This window comes from Haliaeetus leucocephalus, unplaced genomic scaffold (assembly GCF_000737465.1).
Source record: "Haliaeetus leucocephalus isolate CR32 unplaced genomic scaffold, Haliaeetus_leucocephalus-4.0 Scaffold339, whole genome shotgun sequence".
NCBI lineage: Eukaryota > Metazoa > Chordata > Aves > Accipitriformes > Accipitridae > Haliaeetus > Haliaeetus leucocephalus.
The window spans coordinates 24,122,849-24,150,265 of NW_010972775.1; the positions used below are offsets into that span (position 1 = coordinate 24,122,849).

The following is a 27,417-nucleotide window of genomic DNA, read 5'->3' on the forward strand; positions in this document are numbered from 1 at the left end:
CAGAAGCTTAAACCCATTGTAACTGGATGGTGGTGCCTTCATCCCTGTCTCTACAAGGGGCAAGTGCTGGTATGATGAGGCCACCTCTGCCCCACCATGTGTCTCCATTAGGATACCATAAAACTTGCCGCTTCTGTGTCCAGTGCTCTCACTGTTCTGTTCCTGCTGCTCTTTGACAGTTCCCAGTGCGGCGTTGTCTTATTCCATTAAGTGTGCAGAAATGCTGCTGTGTGGCAATTCATTGGCAGGCTGTGAGTAACACTGGGCTGATTTTGGTTTAGGTACTCAAGAGGAGTTCTGTCACCAGGTCGCCACGTTCGGACACGGCTCTACTTCACCAGTGAGAGCCATGTGCATTCTCTGCTCAGTATCTTCCGCTATGGGGGCCTCCTGGATGTAAGTGTCCCAGCAATGCTGACAGAGTAAGCCTCCCTGCTTTTTTTCAGTGGCCCTTTCCAAGGTGGACAGTGTATGTTTGTAGGTTGCCCCTCTAGCCAGCTCCCCCAGTAATGACGTGCATCAGTGGCCTCTGGCCAACTCCATCTCTGCTGTGTCTGCATGCTGCAGCTTCGTGCCTTTCTGGCATGTAGGAGGATTGTTCTTCCTCAGTCCTGACACTGCCTGCCTTGCTTGTATGGAGGCATGTTTTCTCCGAGAGCTGTCCTGCTGGTTTTGGATGAGTAGACCACTTAACCTGTGTAGGAGGATAGCAATATAAGGCAATGGGAATGAGGGATTTTCTCTCTTCCTGCTTCCTTCAATCCTGTATTTCAAGAGCTTGGCCCTGTTATTTAGTGACTTTCTGTCAATTCTAAGTCAAGAAAATCAGTTTGCTTAGAGAGGATGTGGCTTGAGGTTGCAAATGCATAGGGGGTGCTCTCTACCAGAGGGACAGATGCATGTTTTTAGGGGTCTAACTCATCCAATCCAACCTTCACTTGCTTTCATAACCTGCTTACTGAAGGAATTGGCGTCACCCTGAGAAAAGCTCTGCTTTAGAGTCCTTGAGAGGCTCTCTGATTTATCTTCCCATTTTTAAGCATGGTGTCTTGAAATGCCTTCAGAGTTTGGGCTTACTTAGCAGGTGTGATTTCTGATGTCTGTGGAAGCTCAATGTATCTGCAGGCAGTGATCATGCAAGTACCTCTGAACTGCTCACTGAATAAGATGCTACTTTATTCCCCGACTTGAGTGTCAGAGGATGCTGTGTTGCCAGCACAGGGATGTTAGGCTGCATCTGGGTTCATTTGTACCTGTGGGGTTCATTTCACGTCCATCAAGGTGGCGAGCTGCTCCACAGCAGCGTGAATGGTACTTCAGGTATGGCCGTTCCCTAGCAGTGTTGGGAAACAATGAGGGGTGGGCTTCCCTGCCTTGTGGAGCCCAAGGGTCCAGCAGGGCTCTGTAGACTTTTCATTCAGCATCATGTAAAAGCAGCTTCACTTGGTCCCTTATTTAGCACAAGTTCATCCCTTGTGCTTTTTTTGAGATTTCTCTAAAATACTCTGTTCTGTAGGCCACTATTTGAGAACGACTGTGTTTGGGAACCTGCTGTGGGTTATGCTTTTCTCCAGACAGCATGGCGTAGGGGCTTGCAGCTGGATGTGCTCAGAACTGCACGTGGATTGTATGGGTAGCTGTAGTGTCCCTCTATGCAGTTGCTCCTTACTTTAAGCACCCCACCCTCATTGCAAGGTCATTTCTCTTCATGCAAGTTAAGCAAGGTGTTTTTTGTCCTGACAATGTTGTTATCTTGTGGAGAGACAAACTCTCTCAGACCCATTTCACTGAATGTTGCAAGGTGTCTGCTGTTGCTTATTCCATGCGACTGTTTATGTGTATATATCAGGAAAACAAAGACCAGCAGTGGAAGAGAGCCATGGACTATTTGAGTGCTATCTCAGAGCTGAACTACATGACCCAGATTGTTATCATGCTCTACGAGGACAACAACAAGGTGAGGGATATAGCTGTAGGATAAAATCCTTCCTGCCATGATGAAAGGCACAGTCCCTGAGAGATGAGTTCAACTGGGAAGTCTGTAACCTGAGCTCTCTCCGCTTGTGAATAAAGATGGATGGATCATTAACACAACTGATAGTTTTTATTTTTAGGTGGGAGGCAGTGACCCAGTTAATGCTAGTTACTTGTAAGAAGAATGCTACCCTGAGCAGTAATACCAAACTTAAGTAATCAATACTATCTATTTTAAAGCATTTCCTAAAGCAATATAATTTTCTGTCTCTTAATATTAATTACAAATGAAGAGTAGGAAAAAATAAACAAACACAAATGATATTTGGCAGTTTTTTCCAAATATTTCTAGAAAATACTCAGACATTCCACATTTCTAAACTTTTTTTTATTGTAAAAATATACAGATATAGTTAGGGAAGTATATATTGATATCTTCAGGAAGAGAATGATTTAAAAAACAGCCAGAATGTGGAAGCTGATGGTGATGACCATAAGTAGTTTTGGCACCAAATTGCACGTACTGAATCCCAGGTTCTTTGACTCAGGTACTGTACTGTAGGAGGTTGTAGTGGGCGAGGGGAGCAGTCCCTTTGCTCCATATGCTATAGAATTAGAATCTGCTGTTCACAGAGCTGATGTGGGGTTCTAATGGTAGAAGTGAAATATTTCTCAGTGCTGTTTGTCAAAAAAGCCCCAAAAAGTCTTAGGAGTGGTGTAAATCTGTTAATAAGTAGAGATGGTGAAACTTTTGGTTTTACATCATTGATGCCAGATACTGTAAAAGCTCTGGCTTCCTTTAAAAAAAAATAAACTAATATTAGAGACAGTTACTTAAATCTTGGAACAACCTGACTAAAGGTTCAGGAGGGAACCAGTCTCTCCCTGCCCCAGTGTGTGCTGGTTTTGCAACAGGAGTGGATCAGAAGGGGCTATGTTTTAGGTTTGTGTGTATATATATATATATACACACACACATAGCCTGATTCTGTTTTGGTCCTCTGGTGGCTGTTGTCACAAAATAACAACAATCTGAATGCCTCAGCTTTGTGCTAATAAGGGCTGTCCTTTTGGATGAGACAAACCTAGAGCCATTATGTTTGTGGTTTCTTGTTGCTTCCGCTTTCCTTCCAAAAGGATGCGCTTGGGATGCGTGCTGTGCCGGCATGGCAGGGTGGCCCAGGTCAGACCATGACCTATGCTGACAGTGGGACTGATTTTTATTTATTTACTTATTCCTGTGGCTCTTGTTCACAGGACCCGTCTTCAGAAGAGCGTTTCCATGTGGAGCTGCATTTCAGCCCTGGCGTGAAAGGCTGTGAGGAAGACAGAAACGTGCCCACAGGGTTTGGCTTTCGGCCTGCCTCCGCAGAGGTGAGCACCCTGCCTGGGCGCAGGCTGCCCTGCCTGCTGGGGATGTGGCCAGCGTGGGGCCCTCAGGCACCTTGCTGCTCTATCAGGCTCTGCAGCTGTCCAGTCTCCAGCAGCAAATTTTCCTCTGACCCTTCTCTCGTGCCCGCGAGCTGTTAGCAGGTTACGTTCCCTGCCGAACTCCCAGGTTTTGTCAGGGCTGGTATCCTCCTGAGCTCAGCAGAGCTGGGAGGTCCGAGGTGGGAGTCAGTGCCTGGGCAGCACTTGCGAAGGCCGCGTGCCTATAGGTGTCAATGTTTCCTTTCTGCAGAACGAGGACAAGAAAGCTGACCAAGGCAGCCTGGAGGACCTCTCCAAAGAGAAGGGTGTAGATGAGCCAGACCGCGCACAGCAAAGGTCTCCACAGCCTTCTGAGCCTGTCAGCATTCAGCGAAGATCACCGCTGATCAGGAACCGGAAAACAGGGTCCATGGAGGTAACAATGCAATGGGTGCCCTTGCTTGTTCTAATGAAGGTCTTTTGCTTGGTTTTGGTTTCCTGGCATTCCTTTTAATGTGCCAGAGTTTGAGTTGATTCTGGGAAAGGATCTGCAGAAGTTAAAGAGGGATTTTTTGGAAGGCAGACCTCCCAGACTCCTCCTCATTGAGGAAGGACATGGGCAACACAGGTCAGAGGAACTGATGAGGAAGAGCAAGTAAGGAAATGCTTGAGAAACACAAGAATTATTTGGATTACATGCTCTGTAGAGGCATCAGTGCAACCAGCTACAAGATTGCATGCAACCTCTTCACCTAGCCATGATGACATCTTTGCCTTCCCTTAGATTCTAGCCTTTGCCTCTCACAGTTCAGCTCCACATTTCTTGTTCCTGTCTCCCATCTAAGATCTCATGCAAATCCCAGTTCCCTGCTAACTGGTGGGTTTATTACAGAGTGTTTAAACTCTCAGGGTTTAGAACTGTCCCATTCACTGATCTGCTAATGTAACAAAGATTGATTTTACTGTTCTTACTTCTCTCCTTTAGGGCTGTTATGTGTCATAAGGCTAGATTCAGTCAGCAGGTAGCTGGCACCTTCAAAGTGCTCTAGAATTGTCCCTTCTTTTGGAGGGGTTTCATAGGCATTTTTGCTGTTTTCTGAACCAGTGAAAGCAGAGAGTTAGGGCTTGAGGTATTTGTTAGCTGGCTTCCATATCTGTGTCACTTATGGCATAATCTTTGTGTGCAGCACTCGGGGGCTGTTTGTAACAGGCACATACTAAGTTAAAGGGGGTATACTTTCCTGCTGCTAAAGAAGGAAATCCATGTGATCCCAGCAAGAGTCCTGGGAGACAAGGAGCTCAGTACATGAGTTCCTTCATACTTTTGAGATCTCCATTGTTCCACAATCCAACACAAACTTGAAATTAAAAATTGAGCATGCACTCTCACAATCTTAGCGTTATGCTTCTTGAAAATGGTGATTTTAAGGAAGAGACGTACTTTTCTTTACCTTCAATTGATGTATAAAGGCATTTGAGACCAGTGGGTAACTTGGAGCACAACACTGATTATACTATCTGTCTTTGCAGGTGCTATCTGAATCTTCTTCCAAATCAGGAGGTTATCGCCTCTTCAGCACTTATTCCAGGCAATCTTCTGAGATGAAGCAAAGTGGCTTAGGTACTGTACTTGACCTGTAACCAGCCTGCTCACCTGTACCTCTGTATTTCTGTGGGTATCTGTCTGTCTCTCCACATGTACACCTGGCTTAAGTTCCTTGTATGTCTCTCTGTTTGTATTATGTCTTCTTTTAGTGTTACTGTTTAGACCACTGTAGAGACTGTCTTATTGTATCTCCTTTTGTGTATGATCTTCTCCTTCAGCTTCTAGTAACAGAAGATGCACTGTTCATCCTTTATAGTATGGGAGCAACAGAGCAAGCTGTGTACTTGCAGGCTGGCCTTCTGGTTCCATGTTGCTACCATATGTTATACCATTTCTGAACTTAGTAGGAAGAGATGATTTTACATGAGAACTAGTGTGCTTTCTGTTCTGCAAAACAGTAGTTTACATGCAAAGCTGCTCTTCATGTAAGACTATTATATTTCTACCTTTGCTTCATAAAGATCTCTCGTATGGAACAGATCATGTCATCTGCTGTGGTGTTTGACAGCTCTCTAATTGAGCTGGAATCCCTGGTTAGCCATTCTTTGCATGGTAGCCAGCAGAAGAGAATATTTTGGGGCACTTGGTGTTCTCTGCCTGTCCTTGAGAGTACCATTCTCTGCCATCCTAATCTAAACTATGTCTTAATAGTTGAAATTCTTCCTGAAATAGTTTTGCTAAAGCAAGATCTATTTGGAAACTGAAAAGCTGTCTTTGCTGTCATGAGGTTCAAAGATAGCTGTGAAACCTAGATCTTGCAGATGACTAATAAGCACCAGGAGGTGGAAATGCCTAAGTTATGCCCACTTTCTTTTTCTTTAAAACCATTTTTGCATTATGGCATGGCCGTAGACTTGCAGCAGTTCTGACTCATCAGTTCTTTACTCTGTTATGTGGACATCCTGCAGCCAAGAGATTTCTGAAAGGCCTGATCATTTCTTCGTCACTTTTGAATGAGGTGTTTCTTTGGAAGCTAATTCTTACCAAGTAAAGGGAATTTTCTTCAGAGTGGTTAGGAAGTATCCCTGGAGTCTGCCAGTTATGCTCCCAGCCAATTGGAAAAATCTAAGAAGGAATGGCTGATGCATATTATTTTCATAAAGGCACAATAGCCTTGGCCACAGTGGTTTCTGAATGTGCTATTTCATGTGGTGCATCTACTTCTGCCTTTCACAGACCACCTGCAGGATTAAGTAAGCTGTAATAGACTGCCTTGCTTAGGCTTGAGGAAACCTGTGGTTATTCTGTGAATCCATGTGAATCAATATGAGAATTTCTGAGATGGCACACAGTCAAGGAAGTGCATCTGTTTGGAGAATTACTGAGTACATCAAATGCTACAAGCAAACTATCTTTATTGTTTGGATGTCTGAGTACCAGAAGGCATGTGCTCTGGAAAGCAGATGTTACAGCCTATTTACTACAGCCTTTTCCAGGTTTCTGAGGAATGTCTGTTTTGGCAATAGAGAAGACTACTACTCTACAGGACCCTTGTAAAGTACTACTTTTCCTTGACAACAAAATTTGAAATGCAGTCCCAGCAGGTTTAATTTCAGGTTCTTGCCTGACTGACTTTGCTGGGAAGCCTGTGCTTGTCACTCTCTCAACTGTGAAGCTCTGCAGAGACAAAACTTTGAGTAGGAATTGATAGACCTGATCTGTGACAGTAGACCTCTAGCTAGATACTCAGTCCAACCATCATTCTTCTCTATTGGGTCTTGCAGCTGCAGGCACAGAAGGCTTGAGCAGGAGAGACCTGTGGTGCAACACCAGCTTGCACAATCCCTGGTTATCAGGATGTCTGTGTTGCTATGAATTTCTCTTAACCCGAGAACTGTTAAGAAGAATGATGCCTCTTTACCTGTAAAAGTCAAGCTCTTCAAGGAATCTTGTTGATTCCTTTCCTGCTTGTTTTGTAGAAATCTATTTTCTTCCCCCTTTAGGACCTGAAATGTGCTCTCTTTGTGAGAAATAATATGGAACTCACAGGAGCTTGAACTTTGACTTTAATACTTGTCTCAGCAGCTATGCTGTGAGGGGGGTCATTCAGATACTACCTGCTGTTTCTAAGCTTTTCTGAAGTTGAGCCTGTCACCTGTTGCCTGATCTTGTCAGTGGCTCGCTCTCGTTATCGTTGGGAGAATGGATCCTCTGGGAGAATGTCTGTTCAGGTATAACCTCTTATGTTTAAGGATGCAGGAATGGGGAGCAGCACAGAGCTCCTATAATAACCCTGCTGCTATACCTGCCAGAATTGTGTCTTTACTGTAATTTAATGTCTGTTTGGAAAAGGGGCGGGCTGCAGCTTGCTTTGTGTATGTGAAGTGGTGCTTTGGGGTGTGCTATGTTTTTCTGGGCAGGAGCAAGTGCATTATTGTGGATTGTCTGCAATTGTGTGTATGCTTCTAGCTTGAGAAGCCTAGGGAAATTTCAGTGGCTTGCTTTGCTTGCAAGAACACTTCAAAATGGGGTAAAATCCTGCTGTTTCAGCAACAGAGGTGGTATACTGCCAGTGGGCCTGAAGCGTTGTGCTGAGACTCCCATAGGGAAATAAGGGATGTCCATTTTTAATATATCTGAAACATTGAATGTACATCTGAAAATTTAATACACAAAAAAGATCCAGCACATACAGTAATTTCTAGCAAATGTTGCTACATCTTAAATCCAAATGGCTAGTATACCATTATGTTCTTTAGGATGCGTGTGTGTGCGTAACTTTGCCTAGAGTTCACTGTAGACAATTGCTGTCATCCATAGAGTCACCTTTGTAAATTCTCTTCTGGCTTAAGGGTGCTAACAAAATGCCTCTGTCTACTGTAGGATGGCAGAAACACTGGGGTATCCTTAGTGGCATGAGGTTGCTTAAGATAGAAAGTCACTAAAATCTTCTGTTCCATTTTTATCTGCCAGTAAATTAGTCTGTTGGGGCTTTTTTTGTTTTTTGTTTGTTTGTTTGTTTGTTTTTTTAAGCCATGGGAGGATGATTAGGAGCATCATCCTGGCTGCTGCTTGACAAAATTTTGTTTGCATTCCGACAGATTCTGGCTCATGTTGAGTCAGCACTGAGCTTCAATTTAAGGCATTAGGAGAAAATTTTCTAAGGCTTGTGTATCAGTCACCCTGCAGGCAAGAGTTCTTTGCCTGTTTGTCCAAGGACACATATGTGCTAGTCCGCCCTGTGGAAAGCTACCAGCAGTGTCACAGTGGTGGAATAGCTTAAGCTCTGTGCATAAGAGAAGCTTTTTGGTCATCAACCACTGTTCTCAGGAGCAGATGTCAGCTTAGACTGAGCTTACATGTGAATAGCTCAAAACTCAGGATCTGTGTGCTTTCTTCAAAGAAGCTCTGGCTAAAAAGGAGCTTTGCAGAGAAAGAGTGGGGGTTTTGAAGAGCAATGAGTGGACATGAGGCAGCAGTGTGTCCTTACACCAAAGAAGGCCAACGGCATGCTTTCCTGGATTAGCAGGAGTACAGCTGTCAGGCTGAGGGATTTGGTTCTTTCTCTCTTTTCACCTCTTGTGAGACTGCATCTAAAGTACTGCCATCCTGTCCTGGGCTCCCTAGTGCAAGAAGAGTGTGGATGTAGTGGATGTAAGCCCATTAAGGGCAGTGGAGGTGGATGACGGCTGGAGCACACGACCTTGGAGGAGAAGCTGAGAGAGCAGGGCTTGTTCACATCAGAAGCTGTGGGGAGTTGAGACCTTAATGCTGTTCAGCCACCTAAATGGGAGGTTACAGAGAAGACGGAGGCAGACTGTCCTCCGTGGTGTGTGGTGATAGGATGAGAGTCCAACAGACACAAGTTGCAGCATGGGAAATTCCAATTATCTAGGAAGAACAAATTTTTCACCATGAATGTGCCAGATATTGGAACAGGGGCCCAGAGAAGTTCCGAAATCTCCTTTCTTGGAGGTATTCAAAACTTGACTGGACAAACCCTAGCAAGCTGATCCAAGTTGGCCCTGCTGGGGTGTTGGGAAAGAAGCCTCCAGAGGTTCTTTCCAACCTAAATCATGCTATGATGCTGTTTTAGAATCAAGAGCTGTTTGCAATATAGGCAGGATCTTTTTAACAGTAACAGTTGCACTGTTCCAGTTAAATACTAAGAGGCATTATGTCAGTTTTTTTGCCTTGGCAGACAAGGTGGAACAAGATCAACCTGCTTGTTTCTGGAAGCCTTTTGTATGTGGGAGTAATGTTGTTTTTAGCAGTTGGTATTCTCAGTACAGAATGCAGCATCAAGATGGTTTAGCAGAGAATTTATGGCTAATCAGTGGCTTTGTCTGGCCCATAATAAGGTTTTGTCTCACTCACAATTGCTTTCCTCAGTTGAAAGAATCCTGTTTCAAATGCCTGATGTTCCCTAAATATCACATAAAGTCAAGTCACTCTACAGAAGCTGTGCCTTGGAGAAGCAAACACCAGCAGTTGCCAAAGCCACCGGTATTAGGTTGCCCTGCTATGCTTGAGACTGTCTTGCATGCCATATTCCTTGCCATGGGGTAAACAAAGTTCCATGCTGTGTGCACATCTGATGCTTTGCAAGGGTAGTTTGTGGAACAATTGGACCTACTCTGGAGTAGCAAGACATGACCAAGTGGATGTGAAATATCATCTGGGCAGCAGCTTGGGAAAGAAAGCTCTCTGGTCACATTGCTTTCCTTACTGCTTGACAGAGTGATTAATCCACATTTGGTGATAACAGATCAGGCAGTCCTTTCTTCTTCTTGGTGTCCTAAAGAAAAAGGAGCTTTCCAAAGAGAAAGGGCAGAAGAGCAGAGAAATGAAGCCCTGTGACATGAACATCAGTGATTTGGCATCTTGGCTTTTCTGACATGAGTACGTAGATTTGCTGACTAGAGGGTGTCAAGGTGTTTCTCCTAGGTCAGGGCAAGAAAGCCAAATGGAAATAAACCCCTGGACGGAGTTAAGAACTTTCCTGGTGCTGAGTTTCGGGCTACCTGTTGTGCATTTGACACTACTGAATTTAGAATAGGGAATACTGCCTCCCTATGCTCCCTGGCATAATTTTTTTCCCTGAGATTGCCTGCAAAGTAGCCAGTTCATTCCTCATTTTTTGACTAACCCTGCTTTTCTGTAGTTGCATGCAGTGGAGATGTAATACTAACACCTTCCATGCCTTTCCAGGGTCACAATGCACCGGCCTGTTTAGCACCACTGTGCTGGGAGGCTCCTCCAGTGCCCCCAACCTCCAGGACTACGCACGCAGCCATGGCAAAAAGTTTGCCAGCAGCCTGACATACAAAGACGGTATGTGTGTTCCCGATGCAGCAGGTGGTTAATTTGTGGACTTTGGTGTCTCAGGATGCTACTGAGGCAAAGGCTTAGACTGCTGAGAAGAATGACAGTTGAATGTGTATATTCGCCGCATCTACAGTAATGCATTTTATCATATCCCAAGAAATTGTGATCCTTGCTAGGACAAGACAGGAGCTGATTTGCAAGGAGTTTTATGCTGATGTATGGTATTTCTGGGGTCTGATTTTGGTCTGACATTTTCATACTACTTGCTGTTGTGGAGGAGGATTTATTGGTCTAGATATTAAATAGGTTTGTCCTGGTATGGAAATCCAGCACATCACATCATCTTGCTTACCTTGGTGATCTTGCTGATGCTAAACAAAGCTTTTGTGGAGACAGTAATCCTCGCCCTACAGAAGATGGAGCTGTCCCAAAGGCAGAGAGATATGCTTGGAGGTGGATAAGATGGATATTAGAGTAAGGTTGGGCACACAGAAGAGTCCAAGGTAGCTGTCAGAAAGCAAGTGTAATATGCCTGAAGTGCTTGAGGTAAGTGGGATACTTGGATGAAATACTGCAAAAGGACCAGAAAGTCCAGTTATTGTGCAGTTCTGCAGAAACTGCCTTAAAGTTCAGCAAGATGATCTGGTAAAATGTATTTGGGTCATTAGTATAAATGTTGCCTGATGCACATGGGTGAAGGGGTGTTGCCAGCTGCGGCTTGTTCTGCGGTTTGTACTAGTGCATTATATGCGTTGAGAAGCAGGGACTGTGTTGCTACTTTCAAGGAAATTGGAGCACAGGGAAAGACTGAGATATCCTGGAGGAGCTGGAGGGGTGTAATGCACAAGTGCAAGTGTCTGTTGTGATTCCGGTAAGAAAGGCACTCAAACTCTGTAAGTACTGATTAACATACCATTTGTTGGAATGCTGAGTTGAGCAGCACTGAACAAACCACTCCGTGGATAGGATCTGCACAGCATGCTGTGCCCTAATTGGAAATCCACCCAATGTTACACAACTTGGGCTTCCCAGCATCTGAATGGATGTAAGATTACCTGTCCTCTCTTTTACTTTTTTATGTTAGTTCTAACAAATGGTATTTTAATTGATACTTTAGAGAGCCTGAGTGCCTTTCTTATTGGGATCATAATGGACACTAGCACTGGTGGATTACAAAGTAGGGAAATTATTAAGGCAGTAATTTTGGGCCTTTGGGGAAAACAGGAGGTTGATTTGTTTGGATTTTTGTCCAGTTTTAAGGCAAGGAGAATGGCCTAGCAAATCAGGGTGGAAAGATGCTATCCAATTCTCAGACCTCTTGGAACCTCATGAATGCTGTTGTATTGAGACCATTATGTATACTGGCTTTCTGTGCTGCTTTTCACTGTTTAAGAGAAAACTGTGTTGCTTCTTACCTCTTCAGGCAGCTCCCTAGTGCACAACAGGCTGTGAGTGATAGAGACAGGGAGGGTGAACTGGGAGGATTTTAAACCCTGCTGTACCAGTCTGAGCTGCTCGAGGCAGCAAGTGCTGGATACTCATAGTCCCAGAATAAGCTCATGGTGTTTGGCACAAGACTGGGGCATAAATACCAGAAGAGCCACTGAAAAGGCCAGCAAGGGCTCTGGCTGCTTTTCTTCCATAACTCTGTAAGCAGTGTGAATCCAAGGCAGCACTAATTCTCAGCGAAAAGCATCAAAGACTGCTTGCTCTGCACCGAGCTGGGAACAGAACAGATTCTGCTCAGTCCTGGTGCTGTGCTGCCTTTCTCTGTAGGCTGTGTAGTAGGAGCGTGCCGGCAGCTGGCTACTCGCATTCAAGGTCCAGAGCCGAGTCCTGCTGCATTAGCCTAAATTCATTGACAAGGTCTCTGCGTGCTGAGACGCAGTTGTACCCTCAAGTACTTAAAAGTCAAACTTATTTAAACTAGTGTGTGACTAACACAGCCCAGAATTATTCATCTTGATGTTACACTTCTTTTCTTATGTTTCTTAGTGTGCTATGGCACCCTGTGCTACCAGCGCCTTGCTGCAATAAGAGCAATTGTGAGGAAGAAGTGGGGGGCTTGGAAAAACAAGTAGGAGGCAGAAGTGTCTTTAGCGTCTGGGGAAGGTAGTTTGGAATGTGAAAAAAGCCCTTGATCTGCATGTTCCTGCTTAAATGAGCACCAGTGAAATGCTGAACAATGGCATTTAAACCAAACATCACTAGAGCTGAATACAGTAAGTGACACAGCAGCCTCGTCGAGTACATTTGTATCAAGGGCTTCTTCACGGTCATTGGGCTAATAAAGTTTAAAAACCTTCAGATTCTGGAGCACATCTTTGCATGAATTCTCTGATATTTTTTCATGGTTGTGGTGCTTCAAGGTGTGGCGCATGGCTTATAGCACTTCACCAAAGACTTGCTCAAGTGAAGTTAAAATGGCCCTTCTTTCTGAAGCCTTTTTTGCTTGGGGCTGGAAGAGGACTAAGGAACACTTCAGTGGAAAGTTGTGTCCAACCTCAGGTTGAAGGGAAGTCCACTGATGGTTGTGATTTGAAGTTGGCTTGTCTGAAGCCAGGGATCCAGTAAGCTATGTTGCAGTACCATTTAAATTGATGTGCTGTAAAGGCAAGGGGGAGGTGTGGGGTGGAATGGAGGTGGTTACCAGCTGGCTGACTGCAGCTCCAGGACTTGGACACTTCTAAAGGATTGCATGTGTAGGGAAGATTGTCATGCTCTGTTTGTTGAGTTTAAAGAAAGAAAAACAATTTTTAGGGATGTTATGCTGGTGAAGGAAATTGCAGCAAGTTTGAGAGTTGGTTTAAATATATTATTTGGCCAAGTCAGTGGATGTAGCTAGAGAAGCACAATGGGGGTGTGGAGCATAAATTGATTTGTGTATCTTCTAACCTTGGTGTAGAGGGATAGGCTTAGAGACTCTGTTGACTAGGTACAACGGACACATGAAACATGAAAGAGAAATAAAAACATTTTCCAATATTTCCTAAAAGTTCCTAAATAGCAGCAAAAGATATGATTGGCTGGGATCTCACATCAAATCCTACATACAGATGATCTGATCTAGGCCATTCTTTCCCATGATAGCTGAGGAATTTCCAGAGTGGGAATAAACTAAAGTTTTCAGCTTTTTTTTTGGAGACTAATCCATATCTTTTAAAGCTCATCTGTTTGCACCCTATCAGATGCATAGAATCTGTCCTTGCACTGTCTTTCTGATGTGTGATTTCTATGGGAGAGCTTGGCCTGGCCTGGGATGTGGCCAGGAGAAGCCTGAGGACCACTCTGACAGGAGTATCCCAAAACCTCTTCTGTACTGAAATGCTTTGAGCAACAGAACTGTAGAGGCATGTCTTCATGGGTCTTCTGTTTGTTCCCTAATTAGTTAGTTGTCATACATAGCTCTGTTTAGCTTGCATTAAGATGTTTTGGGCTGCACTTACCTATGCCAGAGCTCTTCAGTTCCACTGCAGAACAGTTGTCATTTTCCTTGGGCAGAGGGGAATCCTGAGAACTATCCTCCTGTGGTGCTGCTGCTTGCTTGGCCATGTGCTCCTGTGGCTGTGAGCATGGCCTAACTGCATCTTGCACTGGCCTGAGCCTGGGTTGCTCTCAGAATGGCTGGAAGTGTGGTGGGAAGGTATGAGATGCTGTCTGTGATTGCAAGAGTGTGGCTGAGGTCTTTGCAGTGTCAGGGGAGACCCTGGCAGGGCAGTGCAAGGGAAGTGGGGAGCTGGCAGAGTGCTAGGAAGCCAAAAGGTTCAGTCAGACCTGCAGGTAGAGCGTGCCCCGGGTGCTACAGCAGTGCCAACAAGAGCATGTGTTATGGGGATCAAGAAGAAGGTGAACCTGAAAGGGTAGTTGCAAGCATATGAAGGTCGGGGGATCCTTAGAAGCAGGCTGTTAACTGAGATGATCTGTTTTTATTTCCTCAGAGCTCTTGTCTATGCCAGCCGTAAAACGATTTTCTGTGTCGTTTGCAAAGCATCCGACTAATGGTACGTTTGCTTCCTTGATTTGACGTTCCCTCACACTTCTAACCCCATGCTCACATTCAGTTCTCTCTGCACATACTCTCCTCTCAGCCTTCTTGTGGTTTTTTTGTGTCTGTGTATCTGGTGTCTAAACATGCTTCACTTTCCCCCATTGTCTTGTTGTGACTAACGTGTTCATTCACCCTTTGTTACTTCTCAGTGGTTCCTCTGCTGTCCCCCAAGGCATTTGTGTCCCAGGTGAAAAAGCAAGAGCAGTGGCTCTGTGAATGGACTCCTAAAGCAGCCTTTAATTCCACTGCTGACATTAAGGCCTTCTTTCATGCTTCCTTTGGGGGGGGGGTGGCGGTCGGAGATAGAATACTGTTGGATTTGTGGGGGTGATATCCACTCCATATCCTAAGAGCATCAGCAGCTTAGGTCCTCAGTTTCTACAATGCAGATTTGCAGGACCAAAACAAGGATAGCCTTAAGGCTACCCATGTGTCACCTGGAAGAGCACAGTCTATGGTGGGAGAGAAGGAGGTGCTAACAGCGTTCCCTCTGTGCCTGGTATTCCTCAGCACAGTCGTTTTAGGAGTACTGGTAACCTCATGGCCTCCTATTTGAAAACTTGTCTGTTAGAGTGGTCCCTTGGTTGCTCCAAGCATGGTGATGTTGGTGGGAGTAGGCTCACCTTTCCTGCAGATGTTATCCTGGGAATGGTGTCTCTCCAGAGCTTTCATTCGTCTGCTGTTGGTGAGCAATGCTGGCATGGGCCTGCCACCTTCCTGAGGTAGGAGGGGATCGGCACCATGCCACCCAGGGTGACGTAACCTGCTTGACGCCTGTCATGCTTGTAGCTATGAAAAGGCTTGGTAAAGAATGTCTGACAGTGCTTCTGTCGACTCTATCTCTGCTTCATATTGCTACTAACCTGACACCTGAACTGTGAGTCTTTTGATGTTAAAGACCACTAGCTCTGTTGTAGCAGATACCTTGAACTAGTGTTTATTATCCAAGTCTTGCACAGAAACTTTTGAAAAGGTTTGTTTCACAGCACCACTCCTACCTCATGGCTCCTGCTGTTGAGATGAGTTATAACCAAAGCAGGTCACTGAAAGATAAAAGGTTAAGTATTTCTGTCTTACGTGATCAAGGCTGCTTCTGCAATCTCGTTGCTTAGTAAATGTGAAGATATTCTGCTCTGCGTGATCTGGAAGATTAAAGAATTTCAGAAGACTGTTATGAAGACCGGAGTTTTGGGAAAGATGAAAGGGGAAAGGGCAGCTAAATGTGGCTTTATCATTTCAAATAACCGAAGGCAACCTATTTTCTGTGTTTGCTTGGTTTTGTTATTCCCCGAGTGACCAACTGCTCAATTTGTTTGTATGTCTGGATACCATCTGAGCTCACGTGGTGTATGTCACCAGAATGTGTCGTTCTATCTTGCCAGCAAAACTTGTACCAAGCACCAGTCTTTCCTAAGCCACACTGTAAAGCAACTGCCCCTGCCTCAAATACAATAAAGTGAAACTGGGCATCAGGTTTTTCCCAAGAACCCAATGAATATTTCTAACAGCAAAGTATTCCTTAATCAAGAAAACAAAGACAGAGGTCCAGCAGGTGTGAGATTGAAGTTAGGCATATTTGGTCTAGGCTTGGCGCTGGTTTTAGCAGGAAGGATGTTTAGCCCCATGAACCACTTGCCTGAGGAGGCAAAAGCTATTCACAGCTCTGAATCTGGATTTTGTTTCTGAAGAGCTGCCTCTATGTGGTGAAATGGGATGGGTGAACCAGACCAGTGGCCAAGCACAGTGTCAGGCCAGATGGTTTATGCCCCAGTCTCATGAATCTTGGGAGTGTGACATGAGTCCTGAGGCTGCATACGTGGAGGAGGAGACATGCCTGCATGCTAGTGTCTTGTCTGCCATGCAAGGATATCACAGAAGATTGCACAGGGCTGTTCTGAGAGTCTAGAGAGGGAAGGTCAGCACTTCTGTGCTCCCTCTGTTCTTCCACGCTCTAAGCACTATGCTCTCAGTCAAACCCTGCTGTCCCCCAGTGTCCCTTTCACAGCTTCTGGTTGTTTGATGCTGGGCCGTTTGCTCTCTTCCATGTGCTGAGGTAGCTGGCTGCATTTGGATGCAGGACTTGAACGCTCTGTTGGCAGTCTGGATTTCTTGTCTCAGCTGGGGGAGGGCGAGTGTGGGCCTGACCTTCTTATCTAGCCAAACCTGAACTGTATTGGACTTGGAACGTGTCCTAAAATTTATTCGCTTGTCAGACTTTCACTTACAAAGATGAAAGCTCGCTGCTCAGGGACTGCCCCTGCAGTGCAGCTGCATTTGGCAAAGGCTGGGCCGGGTGGGAGGCTAGCCTGCTGCAATGTGACTGGGGGTATGTAGATCTAAGGGTATTCCTGACCTGCTTGTGGCGGGAGGGATTGGGCTTCAGTGTGTGGTGTGGGTCTTTCCCACCCAGTGGCCCTGGTGCTGGCAGCTCCCTCCTCACATCTCCACAATTTCTCTATCCCCAGCTGCACCTGCCCCTCTCCTCTCACTCTCTATGGCCCCCTTTCCTCCAGATGCGTTTGAGCACCACCACGTTGCCCAGTTGCTGCGCCGTTTTTCCTCTGACTATGCCACGAGCCGGAACATCTCCCTGGATGCCACTCTAGCCCATCACCTCCAGCAGTGCTCCTACCACCTGCGCCTCTTCAGGAGCTGGCTGATCTCAGGGCAGGATGACTTGGAGTGTCTTTACGGTACTGCACGCTGCAGCTGCCTTGGTTCCATGCTCTCATAGCTGAGCAGGGACCACTGTCTGCTTGAGAATGCAAAGTATGCTTTGCTTCTAAAAAAGGAAAGCATTTCCCTCACCGCATCCCTTAAATCTCTGGGCTGCTGCTGCAGCAAGCTGTGTGGGCTGTTGCACCTGGCAGTTTGGGAGCCTTAGGCAGTAGCCTTTCCACATGGAGCCAGTGCTCTTCGTGTGGCTGTAACTGTGCTCTTTCCATCTTTGGCAATTATTTTTTGCCTCCTTCCTTTAGCTCGGGTAAGCCCTTAAGCTTCCTTCAGGTTAGATGCTGAGTTCCTAGCGGTGTGATGCCCTGCTGACATGATACCCCTGTGCAGGTCTCAGTGGGGTGCTGCAGGGTGTCCCATTATTAATGGAGGAACCAAAGTGAATAGTAAGAATATGGGAAGAAAGAAGATTAAGGAGGTGCTGCAGCTGGTCACGTGCAGAGTGAACTTGCTGTGGAATTTTGGGGAAGTGAGTGCTTGTGGGATTGTGTTGTTTCTAGAGACACCAAGTTAAGATAGGGTAGAAACTGAGCTTCTGTGTGGCTGCATTGCATGGCATCTGTTCTGCCTCTTAGGACTTTTGTTAGCGTGTCGTGTCTCTGGTGGGAAGAGGTAGGCAATTTCAGTATTGAATCTAGATGTTATAAATCAAAACTTGCTACTGTTTCTCTGGTATTTTTCAGCCTCTGGCACAGACGGGAAGTCTGATGCATTGAGGTCTCAGTGCTTCTAAAGCGGGTAGAAAGATTCCTCTCTGAGAGAGGCAGCTAGCTAGGGCTTGCTGTTAATATTTACCTTGCACCATAAAACCTGCTTGGTGCATGTGGCTTGCTGAGCTGTGTGGTGTGATGCATGGACCTCCTTTTTCATTCAGACCCATAGGTGGAAGGGGCAGAGACACTATAGCTTTTTGTGTAGTGAAGCAACAAGATGAAGTGTTTTCAGAGCCTGGAAAATGAGAATTTTTCTTACACAGTCTGTTTTTCTTGATATGGCCCTTTCTGTCAAGTAGGCAATTCGGAGATGGCTGTTGCTTTTCATATATAATTAGGACAATCCTTGGTCTCCTAGCAACAAATACTAACGAGGAGCAAAATTGCTTCAAGGGAAGAGATGCTGGAACACAGCAGACTGCTCCAAAACTAAAGCTGAGCTTCCCCTGCTGCAGATCTCGGCCATCTCCTGTGAGCTCCGGTAGGGAGAGGAAATTAACTCAGTGCTTTGGGCAGTGATACGCCAAACATTGCAGCATGGTGCTGGGTTGTGCAGCCTGCCCTAATGCAGCCAAATGTATGAGTTATGTACCTCAGTGTAGCAGCCTTCCTGTGTGGAAATCAGATCTCTGCAATCAGTGAGGTCTTTCTTGCTGTTTTCTCAGTCTGTCATCAAGCCCACAGTTAATTAGCATGTTTGGGACTCCTGCTGGGGTTCTTCTCAGAGCAGATGTTTCTCCAGTGTCTGTAGCTAACAGCCCAACTTCCCCTGCCTTGTGAAAACTACATACTCGTATCCTCTCTTTCTTGGTTTTCAACTGTACTTCTATCCACACAAAGAAAACATGAATTAAAAGATAGAATCAGGGAGTTAAAAGTATGCAGTTGGCATCTATAGTTGGAAAGATCAACGGTGGAGCCCTGAAGCAATCTGTCTGGGAACCTGTGCTTATCTGTGTTGTCATAGATGGGAAAAAGAAGAGTGTGAAGTAAGTTCATGTTCATAATGAATTACAGTGGTACTGAAGCCAAAGGTCAGCTGTGAGGAAACAGAGAATGGTCCTCTGAGAATGAGTGGGCAATAAAACAGCAGGTGATGTTCAGTGTAAATAAATTTAAATGACAAGGGGAAACAGCCTCAAATTCATATATAAAGTGGTGGGCTCTGATCTGACCATCACTATTTGGGACAATGTGGAAAAGGTAGAAATTTGCAGTCTGGGAGAGATGTTTGTGATAGTGGTCAGAGTGGCCTGGAGAGGGAGTGGTGGGGATCCGCAGTTCAATGTCTGTTCCAGTACAGGAGCTAGGAGGTTTCTAATGGAGTGAGTAGACGCAGCTTCAGACAGAAGTGATTTTTTCCATGCAGAGTGAAACTCCTCACTATGGTACGTAGGGGTGGTAGGAGCTTAACTGAGTTCAAGGGGAGACTGGAGAATATGGAAGAGACACATCAGGCTTAGAGCAGTTCTGAGCCACAGGTCACTGGAGTTTGGGGGACTGCCTGGGGGAAGAGTCACTACGTGCTGTCTAGTCTCATACCCCTTCATTTGTAGCCACTTCTGGCACTGTGGCCAGAGAGGTGCTGAACTAGGATAGACCTTACAGCTGACTGTATGTTGTGGTTTAACCCCAGCCGGCAACTAAGCACCACACAGCCGCTCGCTCACTCCCCCACCCAGTGGGTTGAGGTAAAGACAGTTTTAATAGGACAGAAAAGGAAGAAAATAATAATAATGGTAATAGTAATAAAAATAATAATAATAGTAATAGTAAAAGAATTAGAATATAGAAAACAAGTGATGCACAATGCAATTGCTCAGCACTCGCTGATCGATGCCCAGTCAGTTTCCGAGCAACAGTCCCTGGCCAGCTTTTCCCCCAGTTTATATACTGGGCATGATGTCATACAGTATGGAATATTCCTTTGGTCGGTTTGGGTCAGCTGTTCTGGCTGTATCCCCTGCCAGCTTCTTGTGCACACCCAGCCTCTGCTGGCAGGGCAGTATGAGAAGCTTAGCAACAACTAAAAACATCAGTGTGTTATTAACATTACTCTCATACTAAATGCAAAACACAACACTATACCAGCTACTAGGAAAATGAACTCTATCCCAGCTGAAACCAGGACACTTACATTTAGAAAGGCTGGTTAGTAAAAATCCTACTTCATGCTCATAACCATGTATGCATATATAAACACATACAAATATACATGTGGCATATTGGAGTTCTCCCAACAAAATAAGGCTGGACTGACCAAGCATGTTAGAGAGGAACTTGCTGAGTGTCCTTTCTCCCATGCCCTTCAGAATCTGTGCTGGGACTGGGCAAGTGCTTCTTTGCTCCAGAAGAGTTGGCGTACAGACCTTTCTGGGATGTTGCAGGTACTGTTGGTTTGCCTGTTGCTTTCAGGATCTCCATTAGAAAGGAACAGGCACCCTTTCCACTCCAGTGTAGAGTTCACAACTGGCGAGCTGGGTAGTAGTAACTCAGCAACTTTTGCTAATCACATTGTGTGTAGTAATGTTCAGAACTCTCAGACAAAAATATAATACACAAAAAGGATTGCTTTGGACCAGAAAGACTTCTCACCTGAGTCTTCCTTGGCCTCTGTCTTTGTCTGTTGGCTGACAACAGTTTGGCTGCTTTCTACTTGCCAGCAGCAAGTATGTTCTCTCCTTTAATGAGCCCACTCTGCTAGTAGAGAAGCTTGCCTTATTTGGGACCTCAGCTCAATCTTAGTAAAGCTGAGGAACATGCTATTTGGACTACCTGAAGACTGCTCCTTTGTCGTGCCCACTAGCCAGGAATTCTGCTGGCTCCCAGGTGATCTGCTGAATTACCAGCTCTGAGGGATAATCACACCAACACTGATCTCATTCTGGGGGTAGCATGTGTTCCATATAAACTCAACTTTCCCAACTCATATTACACAGTAAGCTTTCTTCGTGTCTTTATGGAGCGTACATAGAATTTAGGAAACTTTGTGTTACCTTGATTCAAATTAGATGTTTCCTCTTAATGAAATGGTATTGATTTCCTCTTGAGGGTTTAGACTGGGACATCTCCTGCAGTAATCAAGATGCAAATGAATTCAAGGTCTTGTTTTCTCCCTTGTTCTTCCTTTCTCCCAGTATAAAAATCTGCTTATTTTAGTTCTGCTGCTAACACTTTTGGTTGAATTTTCTTTCAGACCTCAGGGTGACTGAAGGAAATATAGCTAAATGGATGAAAGTACCTGTTACATCTGCAGTGAAAGAGCAGTAGGGTAACAGAGCATATAGGGTTCCCTCAGAGATCTGTAATGTATTTCCTTGGCGTTTAAGCCATGTAATCATAAAGTAGGTGTTGGCTATATCAGAATTCATCATTGTGTAGTCCAGGTAAAAAGGTGGCACTTCTTGACTCTTTCTTTGAGGTCATCTGCTAAGAGGTAGTTGTTCACAAGAGTTGTATCTGTGTGTTCCTACTGCCTGCTGGAGTCTCCTAGAAATCTGGGATTCTCTGGTTTTGATGGAAGATGTGAGACAGGTGCAGGTCACCATTTGCTTTATATGGTATAGTGTGCTAGATGATCTCTGCTAACAGGTCCTTATACCCAAGTCACCTTCTTAATACTCTTATGAAGTGTTGTGTGTTGGTACTAGGCAGCTCTGAAACAGTCTTACTCTAAGGGGACAGTCACTCCCTCGAACTTCCTCATAAACTGTGATTACACCAAGTAGACTCTGACAGTATGCACATGCTAAGAACATGAAGCTCTGGGGAGAGAAGAGCTCAAACTGGAACATAGTTAACTCAGCTGTAACGTGAGTGGGCCTTCAGCTTTGGCATCAGCATGCCTGGGGGAGTCAAAACAGGCCTTGTAATCCTCTAGCTGGACCACCTCTGGTGGTCTCACCTGCAGAATGTCTCTTCAGGCAATACCATTCTCTCTGCTGCTGTGTCAGGATGCTGCTGCATTATTGATTCAGAGTGGAGATTCCCCATAGCTGCTCCCCTACATCACATGCAGTCTCCTTGGACAAACAAAATAATACATACTCAGCAGACTCCTCTGCCTTGTGTATCTTAAGGTTTTTCCCATAACCAAATCTTGTTTTCTATACTCTAACAGATGGTTTCTTCCTATTTTACTGAACAAAAATTTTGGAGACATAACCACGCTGTACTCCTTGCCTGGGGAAGATTACAGTTGATTTTGGGATTAATTTTTAGCTGTTCTCGTCTGCAGACCCCCACCACGTGCCTCTCCCTGCAGGGTGGGCCTAACTCTGGAGGAAGCAGATTGCCCTCTGCATGCGTAATGCCGCTAGTGTAGTCAAACCTGAATGAAATGAAAAATGAAACTTGTTCCTTTGTGGGCTGCTGTTTGACTTTGGTACAAAATGAATGGAACTCTGTCTAATTTCTTGTGCCGTTGTCTGCATCACAGACTCCTGCCCTTCAGGCCCCAGGAAAAGTTTCGGGAAGCATCAGCAGTAGCTGAGCAGTCAGCACTGGGTGACTGTCAGGCTGGAAAGGTTCCCATCATTTGCACTCATGCTTTATTTTTATTATCCCTTCCCAAAGATGTCAGTTCTTTGCTAAATGTGTGTGGTGCAGCAGTGGTCAGAGCCTTCACTGGGGACTCTGGCTGCTGCTGTGATACACATAAGGATTACAGTCTCTAGCGGTAACTTCTGCTTGGGCTCTGCTGTGGTGGCATGAAACTGCTGCTGTTGGCCTCTCCCCAGCAGCTAAGCAGGTCAAGGGAGGTGTGCAGGGAAATGGGCTGCCATACACGAATGAGAGGGATTCCTTGAAAATAGTAGTGCTTCACATTGAGAAGGAAAACTTTTGCCTTTTTCTCTACTTGCTTGAGACCCGTTAAGTGACATAGTGCTGAGCAGAGCTGTGCGAGCAGGCATTTGGCATGTTGGGGATATAGGTGTATCATTTCACATCAGTAGCATTGTCAGTGTCACATGTTTCCTTTAATGCTGGACCTTCCATTTCCTCTTTTTATTAGAGGAGTGCCCAAGCACTCAGATCCCCATCAGTGCCTCCGGTGTATCTTGTAACTACATTGCTTTGCCCTATGTTATATTCAAACTTCTTCCCTTTTTCTTTGGGGATCCCAATAGCTGAGCCAACTTTGGCCCCTCTTAAACTAGATTCTGTTGTGAAATGATGTTAGCTTCATACTATGCTGTTTCACAACCACCTCCACATGGCTGTTCGTTAAGTCTTGCCCTCACCCTTTTCCTTTAGCTTTGTCTCCCAGAATGCATATGAGAAGATAATGAACAGATACTCTGCCTTATTCAGCACTTCCACTCTAAGGACTTCTCAGCAAGGGACAGAAGAGTATGGTATTTTTCCTGTGTCTTACAATCCTTCATGCTAGCCAAGGATTTGTTATCCTTCATGTCTTGAATTGATGTTTGTAGGCCCTTTGTGGCATAGGTAACCTCTCTGGACTGTCTGAAGGGTTCTTTATCTCCAGTAGCTGTTATAGCAGTGAATGTCTCTCTGCAGCACTGCAAACTGGTGATGATCTGGTCTGCAGCCTCCTCGTATTGCTTGTGGATTCACTCTAAATACCATCTGCTGGCTCATGCTCCTTGGCTTTTGCAGACCTGGGTTAGGTGAGTGGATTGGAGCAGACTGTCCTGAAGGTGTTTGGAACAATGACTATACTTAGCAGACAGACCAGGTGCTCTAGGTCTTCTCCTTAGGTGCTGTCAAGCTGCAGGGATCAATTTTAGCCTGTCAGTGTGCTGGGCAGCAATCCTGACACAGTAATGCATCAAGAACTGTTGTATGTTTTGCATTTCAAAGTAATTTTCCTTCTCTGTAGGAACAAACCCAATTCCTTCCCAGGGTCTTTTTCAGCTCCTTGAAGGGAACTATGGAGTCACAGAATGGGAAGCCTAAGCTTAAGAAGTTTAGAGGCCTTTAAACTCAAGTGGCACAGAGCAGGAGGAGGCCTTGTTCCCATATGTCCAGAGACTCATTTGTTTTTTCCTTCCTCCTCTGACAGTTTCAGGTTGGCTTGGTTCCACAAAATATTGCCAAGAAGCTTGGATGAAGAGGAAGATGGTTTGCTGTAATACTCCACTGGCTTGAGTAGCAAAGAATTTATTGTGAATGGTTGTGATGCACCTTAGCTCTGAGCTCTGTTAAATGTTGAAATACCTATTTCTACTAATTCTGGGTTTGCTGGCAGTCAAGTCTCATTAAGCAGACAAATAATTCAAACTATTGTCCAGCCCTTCCTTGGGGTACAGTCTGTCAGCCGTACATTGGAGGGTATACTGTGAGAGAGAGAGGTTCTGCCGCTCCCTGCACTTGTAGCAGTGTGCACTACCTCGCTGATGGGGAGAAGGTGGACTGTGTCCCAGGCTGGGATGTCACTAGTGGTGGGGGTCCTTTTATGGAAATTCTGTTGACTTCACTCAAATTCTGTTTAGCTTCTGTAAAGTGTAGGCACTGTGCCAAGTTCTCCATCATAACCATATATTTTAGCAAGAGGGTCACAGGCTTTGCAGCAAACATGGCTGCTGCTAGATACATTTCCTCCTCTTCCCCCTCCTTCTGCGTGTGCCCGGACGCTTGCTTTCAGGTCTGTTATTGCATGTGATTGCCTAGTGGCGATTTTCTTGGCCTAGAAAAGGTGACCTTAGGCCTGAGTGTTTGATTCCCAGACTGCCCAGCTCCTTCAGCCATGAGTGGTCCTGCATGGATTTAGGTTGCTGTTTGCTCTATTCATTTTCTGATTGGGTTTCTTTCCAGGTTTTGAAGGCTGTTCCATGGTTCCCACCATTTATCCCCTGGAGACCCTGCACAACTCCCTCTCTTTGCGACAGGTCAATGAGTTCCTGACGGCTGTGTGCAGGAGTTGCAGCGAATCACATGTCCAGTCTACCGCAGGTACTGGTGAGGTGGGCTTGTCTCTGGGTAAGCCAGAACAGAGTCAAGGCAAGAACTTTTGCTCTTTTACATTATCAGGACAGATCAGCCTGACAGGACTGGCAATAAGTGCAGTCTCTGAAACCTGTTCCAGGGTGTTCTAGCCCAAGAGTGAGCTATGGGATCTAGCTCAGAGCCATCCTAGGCCACTTACTTGAGAGAGAAGTAATTGGTCAGGTCTGTCTGTAGCTGATAAGTATGGTGATGTGGATACAAACTCCAGTTTGGGAAATCTTAGCCTCAGATTCCCAGGAGCTGATGGACAGGCATGGCTCTGAATTTGCACTGTTCTTGAGCTCTTCCCGGAGTGCCTGCTCATGGCTGCTGGGCTGCGAGCCATTCCTTTATGTCTGTCTGAATATTACTGATCTGTGTATTTTTTTTTCTTGAAGCTTTGTTTGATTCAATGATTGGCAGCCAGATACCAGGAGACCCCTTTATGTCCCAGAGAATCCTGTCATCATCCTCTTTGCCATTGCGCCAGCGTTCGGATAAGCCCCCTTGGTGTGAGTGTGCTCCTTTCTTGATCAGGGGTGAATGTGATGGTGAGGGAGGGAATTAAAGAGTGCTAAATGGTGGAAGCCAAGTATTCATGCTTAGGGTTTCTATGCTTTGCCCTTGAAGGAAGAGAAACAGAAAGGGGAAATAGGTAAAAGGGAAAGTAGTCATATGCCCTGTGAAAAAGCTTCCAAAGAAAGATGCAAGAAGGGACTCTCTGTAGTGTTGTATATCATGGGGACATCTGCTGTAGGATGGATGTTGTCTCTCCAGACATCCTTGGCTTTGTGCACTAGGACATGGAGGGCCTGAATGCACTTCATTTTCATCTCAAGTTTTGTGATTCTCCATGACACATGGCCAACTCAGTGTTGGCATGTGGAAATGCCTTCTTTTCCTAACCAACCACATACATACCTCACACAGAGCTCCATATAGGACAGCCAATCATTTAGATCTTCACTTACAGGCTTTTCTGCAGCTCCTGGGCCTCACTTGTAGTCTCTGCAGAGCTGATGACTGCTGTTAGTCCCCTTTGCAGATCTGACTTGAACTCAAAGGAAAGAGGGTTAGCCAACAGTTGCACAGCAAGTGCCTTAATGACACAAGTCAAGGTTGCCACTGAAAAAGCAGTCCTACTCTTCTCCTGGCTGTACACTTCTTGTGCCAGGAGTAGTGTGTGTTTGTGTAGGCAGCAAGATCAGGGAACCGATTTGACTGAAAACAGTTGTTTAATGCTTTCCCCTTTACTGGATTAGATATAATCTAGATCTGTTCTCTAGTTTTGCTCATTGTACATATAAGGCAAGAATAAGCATTAGTGGAGAAGCAATATTTCTTCTTCCAGTGGTGACTCTAGCTCAACATTCAGGGCTTGGTTGTATCAGGAACCAAGAGGAGCAAAGTTGAAGCTGAGAGTGTTCCGTAATAATGAGGGATGAAAGAAACTGCTTTTCTGTTCAAAACCCAATATCACACTTTCCATTTCGCTCTGTAATGACAACAGAATTCACTCTTGGCTATATGCCAACATAGCACTGTATGACAAGATGTAATTGTGGTGTTTGTGCTTGGGTTTTCATCAGCTGAACTGCCAGAAACACACCTAAGAGCAGCTGCACGCCCCTGCCAGGTTGCATGACATATAGACGACCCTCACCTATTGGTTGTAGAACTGTGGGACTGTGACAGCTTGGGTCTGCCCAGGCTTTGGGCTGGGGAAATATCAACTAAATGTTTAAGAATTTTCTTCCTCTTTGCAGACAGCAGTGGCCCCTCCAGTACTGTCTCCAGTGCAGGCCCATCCTCCCCAACCTCTGTGGACAACTGCGCTCGTTTCAGCTTCACTGAGAAACTTTCCATCAGTCCCCCCAAAAGTGAGGAGCAGCTGACTAGCCAGTCCCCTGAGCAAGAAGAGAGACAGCCTCCAGGCAGAGGGCTTGATGGGGAGGTGGGCATGTCTGGGTTATCGGTGGCGGAGCCAAGTGCCCCAGAGACCCTGACCTGGAATAAGGGGCCAGAGCCAGGCAAGGTCCTGGAGCTCTGCAAGAAGGAGCTGGTGGAGGAGGACTCTAACCCAGAGGAGAAGAGCAGGGTGGACCTGGATGAAGAAGAATCAGCTGGGGAAATGTTAGAGCCAAGTAACACAGGGAACCCAAAGTGTGGTGCAGGGTCTGATATAAGGCTGGCTGGGGAGAGAGAGAGGCCAGGTGAGGGGTATATAGGGGGAATGACTGGCCTGGATCAGTCAGGGCTGTCCAAGGAGATCTTGGTGCCCCGTGAAGAGGAGCTGCTGGGAGAGGTGTTGGACCCAGAGCATATGGGCGAGGAGCTGCTGGGCGACAGTGCTCTGTCAGGCCAGCTTCTGACTGGTCACCTGCAGCAGGTGCAGCCACTGCCTCCTGAGAAAAGCATGGAGGAGCTGCAGCCGCTGTGTTGGGAGGATCAGCAGAATTAGTGGCTCACTGGACAGCACACTGCAAGCGCTTCTAGCCTGGAGGCAGCCCAGCTTCCTGCACAGCACCTCATGCAGCTGGCTGTCCACAGCACAGAACAAGCCATGTCCCAAGGCCACAGGACTCTGGGGTGTGGAAGAGTCTGCTCTGCTCCTCCACAAGCCAGCTCTTTGCCATTTGGCAAGAGACAATGCCCCATCTGCCTTGTTAAATTAATAACAAATGGAGTCTTGGTACTGGCATGGCACCTCCATG

General features: G+C 45.7%; 1 protein-coding gene across 1 annotated transcript in view; it reads left to right on the forward strand.

The window, feature by feature from the left end:
- PPIP5K1 (diphosphoinositol pentakisphosphate kinase 1) overlaps positions 1–27,164 on the forward strand; it is a 45,698-nt gene extending 18,534 nt beyond the window's left edge. Inside the window, exons 20-29 of the mRNA XM_010572207.1 lie at positions 282–396; positions 1,850–1,957; positions 3,232–3,348; positions 3,656–3,820; positions 4,915–5,005; positions 10,142–10,264; positions 16,820–16,999; positions 24,533–24,670; positions 25,102–25,215; positions 26,470–27,164. Of these exons, the coding sequence (XP_010570509.1) occupies positions 282–396; positions 1,850–1,957; positions 3,232–3,348; positions 3,656–3,820; positions 4,915–5,005; positions 10,142–10,264; positions 16,820–16,999; positions 24,533–24,670; positions 25,102–25,215; positions 26,470–27,164 (1,846 nt within the window). The remainder of the gene's footprint in view (positions 1–281; positions 397–1,849; positions 1,958–3,231; positions 3,349–3,655; positions 3,821–4,914; positions 5,006–10,141; positions 10,265–16,819; positions 17,000–24,532; positions 24,671–25,101; positions 25,216–26,469) is intronic.
- The last annotated feature ends 253 nt before the right edge of the window (positions 27,165–27,417 follow it).